At 34.3% G+C, this 11,097-nt stretch overlaps 1 protein-coding gene across 1 annotated transcript; it reads left to right on the top strand.

Annotated features, from left to right (window-relative positions):
* The first annotated feature begins 7,700 nt into the window (after positions 1 to 7,700).
* On the top strand, positions 7,701 to 10,751 carry LOC149409270 (uncharacterized). The gene is made up of 7 exons (XM_089649982.1): positions 7,701 to 7,834; positions 7,917 to 8,026; positions 8,197 to 8,434; positions 8,686 to 8,757; positions 8,870 to 8,986; positions 9,784 to 9,939; positions 10,237 to 10,751. The coding sequence occupies exons 1-7, from the start codon at positions 7,751 to 7,753 to the stop codon at positions 10,375 to 10,377; spliced, it is 918 nt and encodes a 305-aa protein (XP_089506108.1). The 5' UTR covers positions 7,701 to 7,750; the 3' UTR covers positions 10,378 to 10,751.
* The last annotated feature ends 346 nt before the right edge of the window (positions 10,752 to 11,097 follow it).

Raw genomic sequence — 11,097 nt, 5'->3', positions numbered from 1 at the left:
ATTTTGGGTGTGATGTAGGTAACATTATAAAACATAACAAGCTCTCATATTTTCAGAACCTACATAATATAATCAATTTATGCGGCTTTGCTTACAGTTGGTGCTCAGCGTGGTTGGCTTTCAATCAGTTAAGCGAGGTTCGATTCTCGGCTGTGGCATTTTTGAAGTGAAACCTTGTTGAGGTGGGGGAGCCGCTCACGAACGTTCTCTCTCTTCTCTTCTTTCCTCTCTCTCAGACACCAGCGAACTGCGCCACGCCAAGCATCAGCTGAAACTAGAAGTTTCACTTCTGTCTTGCGTAGGCTTGACACACCCACTTTTTTTATTACACATAAGTAAAATTTCCTAAAAATGATGTTAGCAAATCCATATTTTAATTTTTAATTTTTATGCTGTATTGAATGTGAAACTTATATTTGATATCAAAATACCGTTGTAAAATTGTACCTACTACCTCCTAAATATGAATTGTAAGTTCCTCCTGTCCTAAAATGAGTTCTGTAACTCATCGGGATTGCTCTAGCAAGAAATAAACACAATAAAAAAATATATATATATATTTATAGAAAAAATTTATATATCCCGAGAAAGAAGCGAAGTTAGCAGTCCACAACGGAATGCTGGTACCTACCTTGATGTATGGAAGTGAGGCACGGAACTGGAAAAGAAATGATGAAAGTAGATTGAATGCTGTTGAAATGAGATCCCTGAGGCGAATGTGTGGTAAAACCATGTTTGATCGTGTGAGGAATGTGGAGATCCGCAAAGAGTGCAACGCTGATGTAAGCGTAATGAGTAAGATTAAGAAAGGGACGCTTAGATGGTTTGGGCATGTAGAGCGAATGAGCGAAGATAGGAGTGTAAGGAGGATATATGATGCAAAAAAGGACGCCCGAGGAAGACATGGCACGATTAAGTGAATCAGATACTCGAGTCAGGCCATGTCAAGAGTCAGAATAATAGAAGAGTATGTATGAGACGATGTATGAATGTGAATGAGGCTAGGAGTGTGTGCCAAGACCGAGTTGTTTGGCGGTCCGTCCTCTCTGCCTACCCCTGTGGGGAAACGGCGTGGTAGTTAGTTAGTTAGTAATTTTTTTCTAGCAGTAACAATGTGGTATAAAGTAAAGAATTGTGGAAGTCGGGGTCCCCAGAGAAAGACGTCGCACAATCAAGTGAAACAAAAATTTATTAAAAGTAAACTTTTGCAATTATTTAGAATAATATTATTTTCACCTTAAAACTACATCCAGTTTTAAGCTACACTAGAATTAGAACCTCAAAACCTTACTCCAAACCATTCACAAAAAAGTAAAAATGAATAAGTGCGGGAACTACCTACTAGGCAATCCACTATATTTTTGTTTTTTTTTATTTATTTATTCAAAAAACAGTTTTTAACATTAAAAACATACTCTGCACATCTCACTAGGGCATTCCTGTATCAAAAAGCTTTACAATTACATCATTAAAAAAACATATATGTAAACTTAATATAATAATAACATTAAATTTAAACCCAAAAAAGAAGAGTTTATGACACGGTCGTTTCGAGACCTGTAGACAAAGATAAATAACATTTTAGTAACAAATGTACGAAAAATAAAAACAAAAATGTCAACAAAAGAAGCATTGGTAAGTAAGTTTGCAAAAATAATATTCTTCTGTTAACTAAAGTACAAGGTACCTGTCCTGGCTTATCAGACACAAGCATAGGGTAACCACACTAACAGTTACAATGCATCTGATTCGTCGGCACACTAGGGGTACAAAAGTCAGAAAGCCACAGTTCTATTCAAGTTCTGTTAGTATCAGAATACTCCAATTGTGCATGCACAGGGCCAGTCAGGTTGTTTTACAGTACTTGGATAGTTAGAGAACTTGTATAGGACCTACATAGAACTAGAATATTTAACTTATTTTAGAATTTGACAGAGATTAGATGCGACTGGAGTCAATTTCTCTAACAACTGAGACAAATCCTGATTGGGTAGGACTGAAATTGATTTCATCATATTTTAACTGCTGCAATATCATCCAATTTCTAAAAAATGCGTGTATGTTCACGTGTATATGCGTGATTGCTAATAAAAGTTGACAGAATGCATTGTCATCGAAAACGAGCCTATTTGTCGAGTTTTAGCTTTCAAGATTTCATCATTAATTCGACGTATATATTTAAAAAAAAAATAAAAACTAATTTTTGGATTGCGTACTGCAATTCACTCCCCTGCCTTATTAAAAAATCATGATGGAAGTGTTGCCAGGTGTATCTCTTTATGGAATTGTTTCTATTATGTATCTCCTAATAGGAACAAAGTTAAGATGCTTTACATCGTTGATTGAAGTTCTCTTTGTTACTTACTTTACACGCAAATTTACTGTTATAAATATATAGAGAAAAGATTCTTTCAAATCTATTTACCCTTGCAAGGGGTGAAATAATAATAATAATAACTGTTTTATTATGTTCTTTTTTCATTATACATAATGATATCCCCACTGGGATCTGCCGTTCAGAGGATTTGATTTGAATATTATTAAAATTTAGTTGTATGGACAGTGGCGAAACTATACCATCGGGGGCCCGTGGCTAATTGGATGGCCCCCCCAGTAAAAATCGCAGTCGCGTTGATTTTTTATAATTAACTTTACTACTAATATTGTGTGCATTTTTATTTTCAAAAGCATAGGTATTACGTTATGTAATACAAGATATTTATGAATAAAATTCTTTTTTCCGAGCTTTCTGTTCCGCAAAAGTATCAATAACTTCTTTCAAGTTTAATGATCGGGCCATTGAATTTTCAATAGACAAAATAGTCGAGTTACGTAGCCTGTATTGTCTCATTGACTTTCTTAAATATTTTTTATTTATTTATTTTATCTTTCGGCACTAGCTGTAGTCACAGAAATTGTAACAAACAACATTAATGAAGTACATACTTCAGGAAATCTGCACGACAAAAAATGATTCTTTATTATTAATAAACCAGCAAGTTCTCTAATACGCAAAGCCTTTTTTATTTGTTCTCTGAAGGTGGACTGAAAACTGAGAATTTCCCTGACAAATGATTCAGATATGTCTTTTTAAGAGATGAGTGTCATTTAAATTTTTTGAAGTAGCAAGTTGCAAAAGACTGAAATTGGAAACAATTTCATTCATTGGAAGGAAACGCGATTTCAGTTGATTAATAATGATGTCCAATACTCGATAAAATATGTTCTTTATGGCCTTTAGTTGTGTCTAACTTTAGTTGATTTTATGTACTTATATAAAATTTATAATTTTTACTAAATTTGGTAAACCATAAAAAATGTTAGGTTACTTATGACTTCTGAGCTCGCGGCCCCGCGGTAGCCGGGGCCCCGACCCCCGCAGGGCTCCTTTGCATTTTGCCAGCCCTGCCACCCTATAGTTCTCCACTGAGTATATGGATAATACCTATAAAGTAATTGTAAATATATTGAATAGTGCTTTTTCTGAATATTTTTTAATATATTTCATTGTGTTTTTTATTCTGTTAAGTTAAGTTTCAGTTTTGGTCTTTATTTGGTGTTAGTATATTGTTTGTTTCTGATCTCCCTACGTTTTGTATCAGGTTTCTATTTGAGATTTGAGATGTTAAAATACTGTTGTGAGTTTTGAATGAGAGTGGGATTTTATTGTAGAGTATAGTACCATAATATAGGAAGTTTTTAAGAAAATATTTGTTTGAAATAATACAAAATAATCTTATTTTAAACGGGCATCTCAAAAATTTATTTTCATCGTATCTTTTTAAAAAGAATAAGTTGTGGAAAGGATAAATGTATGAGGGATGGGTGGAAATCTAGGGATCAGTGTATTCAAGAGTGACGTATTAATATATGCCTCCCGCTTCGGCGCAAAACTATGGATTGAGAAACCAGTTAGAGAGGTCAAGTGTCTCAAAACCAGACGCTCCCGATCTGGCACGCCACGCAGTCGGTGGGCAGGCGCATCCTGAACACACCTCATCAAATGAACCAGGGAACCCTTGCTAAATCACAAAACGTAGCGAACCACTTGGGGTGACCTAGGGCGGAGGTGTTGGTTATCCAATAGATGGTTCCCGGGGCGGTGGTACCAAAACCCGCATCCTGAATTGAGAAAATTGATACCGTTAATAAAAAAATTCTATTAAATTATTTTTAAAAATATTTACTATCTAGAAACACATACATAAATTGAAAAAATCTTCCGAGAATAAATAAGTGACGCCGACCGGAGTTGAACCCGCAGCCTTCTAATTGCCCATCTACTGTTATCTTATTTATTCACAGTTATTTTTATGTATAAGGCAAAAATATTATACAATAACACAGTTATTTTTTTTTATTTTTTATTTTTTTTTATTTTTATTCCAGATCTCGGGGAGAGTGGTGCAATCCCACGAGCTCCATATTATACATAGAATATATATAAAGTAAATATAAAGAAATATTGTAAGATAATACATACACAATAAACGAATACAAACGACCATAATAATAATGCAAAAAAAACATAATGAGATTAATCTATGACATCAGGATTTGGCTCCATCGCTTGTAAATAGGTCCCTGCCAGAAATGCAGTGCTGCCATCACAAGACCGTTTTCGCTCGCGGCTAGTCGTGTTTGAAAGCTGGTGATCCGTTTTTTCATTAGTGCTCGGAATCCGGGAGCACGCCCTTCTACAAACATCTCAGTGGCACTGCAGTACCAGGACAGCCCAAAAAGTATTCGGTAGGAATTGTTGTACTGTACTTCCATTCTTTTTAGAGATGCTTTGTTGAAGTTGGTCCACAGCTCCGAGGTATATCTAGTTATGTGTAGTTCAAAAACATTTATAAATTAACATGACAGAATAAGCAACCAAAAGGTCTAAATAACAAAGAAATTAAATAGGATAACATTAGATGGGCAATCAGAAGGCTGGTCCAGAACGTCCATCTTCTGTGGGTGGTACTGGAGAAGTTCCAGCCTGCGTAGGCAATAATAGGCTGTGGAAACAAAAAATTACAAGTTTTGCAAATGGTTATTATCAATATTAGAATGGATAGTTTTGTTTTCATTCCTTTAAAATGTTTTTACTGTATCATTTCAAGTTCACAGTATCATTTTTTAATGAGACTGTTTTCAACGGAAAATGAAACAATAATTGTTTTTGTCGTCACTAAAATGTTATGTCTACGTTATCTGGAACGACCTTGGTTGATCGGTCCATTGTAGCGGAAAGGGAGACACCTTTCAGTCAGCTTCTTTTTCTACGGGCAGTCTTTGGAGATTCCCTTGAGATGTGATGACCGTAGCCACGAGAACCCTTCATTTGGTGCCAGGAACAACTGCTACTCGTCCAAGCTTCCAGAAGCAAGGAAGGATGTTGTCTTCTTCCAGCTGTTTTTGGCCCCCGTCGATCCTCTTCGTTCTTCTTTGAAGCTCTGCCCGATATTCTGTGCGCCACCTCGACGCCTTTAGTATTAGAATTAGATTTTTTTTGTATATAGTTACACTATTATCCATGTATTATGTTACACTACATAAATAAATTCCTCTGTAAAAGCCAGATAGGGCGTTAATAAATAATAAATAAATAAAGATTATTTTCTTAATGTGTATTTTCCAATGTAGGTATATTAATTTGTTACTTAAATTTTGTTTACTTTTTTTTATTTTTTATTTAGTAAAAGATTATAAATTTATATATATTGTTTAAGAAATGTTTTGACTGCCCAACTAGGAAGATTCCCGTTTTAGATGATTTTAGTATTAACATTTTGATAAGTTGTTTGATAAGTATAGTATTAAAATAATAATGAAATAATAGGAATATGTACTTCTAACTGGTGCCTTAGCCTACTTACATATTTTGTTTAAATATGAATAACAAAGAGAAGAAATAGAATAAAATAAAATATCCAATTAAACATAAGATTAACTGCTGCTTGGGTAGCATTCTAATTTAAAAGTACTAGGCAGGTACACATATATGTACACATAATGATAAAGATTAGAACATAAAGGTATCTTTTACATGGTTTATTTTTTGTTTGAGTTTTTGTTGTTGTTTTTGGTTTGTGTTTGATTTAATTTTTTGTGTAGTAAAAGTTCACTCTCCTTTTTACCTAATTGATGAAACCAATTAGTGTTCAATTTATGAAAAATAGCTGTGTTTTCCTTTTTCCAAGCATCTACCGATTTACTTTGCTACCGGTTTACTTTGCTACCGGTTTACTTTGCTACCGGTTTACTTTGCTACCGGTTTACTTTGCTACCGGTTTACTTTGCTACCGGTTTACTTTGCTACCGGTTTACTTTGCTACCGGTTTACTTTGCTACCGGTTTACTTTGCTACCGGTTTTGACCCAACCGTGTAATTAACTAGCAATCTAAAAACTAACTTAAAAAATTATACAAGTACAGAAAGATTAGATTTTATTAGGTATGCTTAGTGGGTGGGGTGATTTGGTGGGAGGGGAAAGGGGGCAAGAAAGTTGGGAGAAGTCAACAAAACAGAGACACATTGTCACTTAAAAGTTGCTATTATTCTGTCAACTAAATTATTTTTTCTGTAAATTGCTAAGGTTTCTAAACCGTACAAATTGAAATATGTTTAATATTTAAAAAAAAAAATTCCTTCTTGAAGGAAGCTATGGCCTGTCTCTATTAAATGGTTAGCAAACTTGTAATAGTTATTAGTTCTTAAACAGAGTTCATGCTCTCTGATTCTGGTTTTAAAATACCCAGTAGTCATACCTACATACTGTGCATCACATCATTACATTCTAAAGTGTATTTCCCATTATTTTACGAATTTATTGGAAACATCCTTTGTAAATCCTTGAATTAGTGTAAAAAACTGGAGAAATAGGATTTGGTAAAATGGGAGATATTTTTAAGGATAAGTCGTCTGTATAAATAAGTTTTCTCTATTTATTGGGTTGTTTCTAGATTGGATGTTATTTTTATTTTTTTTATTACCACAGTAAGCTGAAAATGTTGCTTGTGTTGTGATGGAGGACTTAGCCAGCCGAGGAATTGAACACACTACGCCTGAGTGGGACCCAAGCGCGATGTTAACTCGGCCACCGACCGGTCAAATATTATTTCCACTATGTGTTATACCATCCACTTCACTCAACAAAGGTACAGCACAAGTCAAAAGGGCTGAATGAACTGTATGCAACCAAGGGTGACTAATAATGTATAAGTTTATTGAGCCCATTCAGTCGTTATTACATTGCTTATATTGGGGATCTGGCCCGCCTATGTGCGGTCCAGACAGCTAAAGGCGTGAGACGATTGAGCTGGACTAGGAATGTTACCTTCTGATTACAAAATCAGAAGGCACGTACAGACATAGTAATAATTTCACATAATTTTATATATTTCAAGTAGGTACCAACCTAATATAAATAGGTATGTGTGTATTGGGGTATCTAAATAATGTAAGATTATTCAGTTTATATTTTAACTGTCTTACTCATAATGAAATCCCTAATACGACGATAATACTCCGTATTAGCTATACAGGGGTGGGGGCCTATACTGGTCAGATTAAAAATATTTACTCATAATCATAAATTTTCCCAATATAGCTCGACCGCTGGATTATGGAATATGATTTTTTTACAGTAGCAACACTTGAAAAATTTGGAATTTTGCGGCGTGTTGCCAACTTCACGTTTATTCATATGTCAAAAAAGTAATCCAAGAATTGGTTTGTTTATCTTCGAATAACCTAAAAATGGATAATGTTGAGATTAATTTTGTTGAAGAGGTAGAATTAAAAAGGCGCAAGCGTAACAAAAATTGGGGTGACGTTGAAAAGGTTTGTTAACTTTTATCTTGGCTCTAATGTTTTGTTTACTTGTTTGAAATTGGTGTAAGTATAATGATTGTTTTCCTTGTAGGCCTTGTTGAAGGACTGTGTGACTGAACACGTGAGGGCTGTAGAGAACAAAAACTCGGACGGTAACACCCTAATTGCCAAGAGGGAAGCTTGGAAGCTTGTTTTATTAAAGTAAGTATACCTCCATAATATATCCGCATTGTTAACTTTTCTACATATTAAACTTTAAGTTTGTCGCTTCGTAGCTTTGACATCCATTTCAAATAAAAAAAATATCATAGTATAAAATTAATCAGGTAAAGGTATTCATACCACATAATTAATAGCACACTATTTTTCAGATTTAACACACTAAGTGACCAAAAAAGAGACATGGGTCAGATACAAGCTCAATGGAAGATGCTCAAATTGGCTTGTAAGAGCCAATTGAGCCGGTATAGGAGGGAAGTGATGGCAACAGGTGGAGGTCCCCAACCACCAAGTCCTTCGCAGGATATTCTCTCGATGGTGGATTTGTTACCACATGAATTCGTAACGGACAAAAATGTTGACGATAGCGATTCAACATTTAAAGCAAAGGTAAATATCTTTTTATCGAAGGAAGCAAATACTTTGTGGTGTGACATTATATATTAAATGGAAAACACACACTTTGTAAAACACAACTTTTTATATGAATTAATATTTAACAGCCAACCAGCATTTTTTTTTCAAAAGATAAGTTGATAGTAATATTATTGAAATATTGATGGTTCTGTCTATATTTAAACTCATGTAAATCTTGCTTTAATTGTGGGAGTTATATTGGTAATTGTGTTTTATTATTACAGATGAATTTTCCTACATCAACCCCTCACTCCACACTGCCACACTCTGTTCCCAATAGGAAGTTGTCTTTTGAGGTAATATACCTAAACCTACTTAAATGATCAGCGCAACAATGAGTGCTAACTATTTGCAATATTTAAAGCAGTAACTTTTCAGTTGGACATAATCTTTTGTTTATATCAACAGGAAACAAGTGAAGCTGATTCACCACCACCGCCACTATCACCACATGCACACACCGTCCAGCATGTCCCGCTGCATGCTTGCCCTCCACCTCCACCTCGGAGACGACCACGCCATAAAGTAAGTATTTCTTCACACCACATTTTTGTTTGCTCAACTGACTTTATTGTCGTACCAAAACTGAAAGTTTACTAAGAAAAACAATAACTCATATATGAATATTATTTTTTTATGTATAAAATGCACGATAATTAAGAGATTTGCAGAGAATAGATTAAAACACCGTACTAGGTGACTGCCTGTTTCATGGTGACTAAAGTTAAATATAGTTATTTTGTATGTAGTGTTGACATATGGATTAATAAAAATAATGATTGTAAAGCGCCGTTTTTGTGAGAAATCACCTCTGCTGTACACTTTGTTATATATAGGCACTATCTAAGTTTATTATTTACAAAGATACATAAACATACTTACCTGGATTGGAAATTGGAAAAATTATGAAAGTTGGAATTTTTTTATTATGTAATAATTACAGTTTACAATGTATAATAATATTTGCTAACAATAATGATATATAAAAATTAGTTTTCACAAATTATTTTTTGAATTTTTTTGATGTTTCTCCTTTATGGAAGCAGACGCTTGTGTTTAAAAGAGATGCTGAGTATCGAGATGAACATTATTTATATAAGTAGTATCCTTATTAATAATTTAAGGAGTTAAGAATATTAAAATTATAAGTGTATATCAACAATGTACAATTTAACGATTTATGACGTTACATTATTTAATTGACGAATTTCGTTATTTTGATTTTTTACATTGAAATGATCTCTGATAGAATAATTAATAATTAATAATAATTATGTTAAACCAGTTATGAAAACTTTGTCATTTAATGTTTTTATTTTCAGGAAGACGACTTAGCCCAAATGAAGGCGAACGTCTTTGAAGAAACAAAAAAAATAATGCACCTTGAGCACCAAAAAAAAATGGAGTACTTGTTCAGGCTCATGAAAGACGAATCCAGGGCTAAAATTCGTCTACAGGAAGTAGAGTCACAGACCAGGGTTAGCTTGATGAAGAAGGAAAGTGACCTTAAAAATTGTCTACAGGATGAAGAGTCGCAGACCAGGATTAGGTTCATGGAGGAGGAACACAAAATTAAAATGTCGATGCTGAAAGATGGATGGATAGCCAAATAATTGTTTTATTTTAAGAGTATGTATGATATATGGTGTGATTGTGGGCGAGGCAAGTGGTTTGACAGACTGTCCTCTCTGCGTAACCTTTCTAGGAAGGGTGCAATGTTTGGTTAATTAGAATTTGTATACATCCCAATTGTAATATTTTATATATGATTGCAGACCCCTAGCAGCTCTAAAAAAGGCGTGGGACAACTTGAAGCGAGATGCCCGAACACAGAGGGCAAGTGTTCGTTGCCAAATATTTGGAACTGGTGGAGGGCCCAGTCAAGACATAGAAGATCCAGTGCTGCTGAAGGTTGAGGCAGCAATTGGATTAAGTTCCTCCGGGATGGTAAATTCGTAAGTTAAAATATCTTGTTTTTAATTAAATTGGTATTTGGTGATGACTGAACTTATTAAATTCTCCCTATATTCTATTAATTGCTAGTTTTGCTTTGTGGGAACTATTTTCTTTATGATTTATGATTCTTGTTTATTGGTCATCGTTCATTAGCTTCGCAGACCAATATCAATAATAATGCCTTTTATGTGTACTTTTTAATCTTTCTTTGGTTTGCTTTCATGTTGCCCACATCTTCGAGTCTCTGTTGCCGAGGGTTACGACTCCCACTCTAAACGCTCTGATGAACAAGGATACTCCACTAGATGCGCTCCTTCACGGCATAGAGAGCTGCCAACACCAACGTTCCGGATGCCTGTGATTGGTCACTCCGGTTTATTGGTGTTGCTTCCATACTATGTTCCTATAACATTCCATACTATGTTCCTATAAACTGTAAACTATTCTATTATTTATGTAAAACTTGTAACTTTCTGCCTAGTTTTTTAATGCTGAATCTTTATGTGGATGATGTTTTTTTCTGTAGTTTTATCAAAGGTTACAGTTAAGAGTTTAGATTCAAAAAACCTTCATTAACAAAACAGTATTTTCTTTGTTTTTTTTTTTTTTAATTTCCTGAAAGTTCAACCTCGTAACACATTTTACGTCGAGTACTGAATATTTAATATTTGCTCATCAAA

This window comes from Hesperophylax consimilis, unplaced genomic scaffold, assembly GCF_061612785.1.
Source record: "Hesperophylax consimilis isolate HC1 unplaced genomic scaffold, BYU_Hcon_1.0 scaffold_32, whole genome shotgun sequence".
In the NCBI taxonomy this organism is placed as follows: Eukaryota; Metazoa; Arthropoda; class Insecta; order Trichoptera; family Limnephilidae; genus Hesperophylax; species Hesperophylax consimilis.
This window is presented reverse-complemented; position numbering and strand designations above follow the sequence as displayed.

What these genes read in the sequence shown, in the direction of transcription:
- LOC149409270 (XM_089649982.1), top strand. Translation starts at nt 7,751, where the DNA reads ATGGATAATGTTGAGATTAATTTTGTTGAAGAGGTAGAATTAAAAAGG. An exon ending in ATAGGAAGTTGTCTTTTGAG is followed by an intron (nt 8,758 to 8,869) that starts GTAATATACCTA and finishes TTATATCAACAG; the next exon opens with GAAACAAGTGAAGCTGATTC. An exon ending in GGAGACGACCACGCCATAAA is followed by an intron (nt 8,987 to 9,783) that starts GTAAGTATTTCT and finishes TTTTATTTTCAG; the next exon opens with GAAGACGACTTAGCCCAAAT.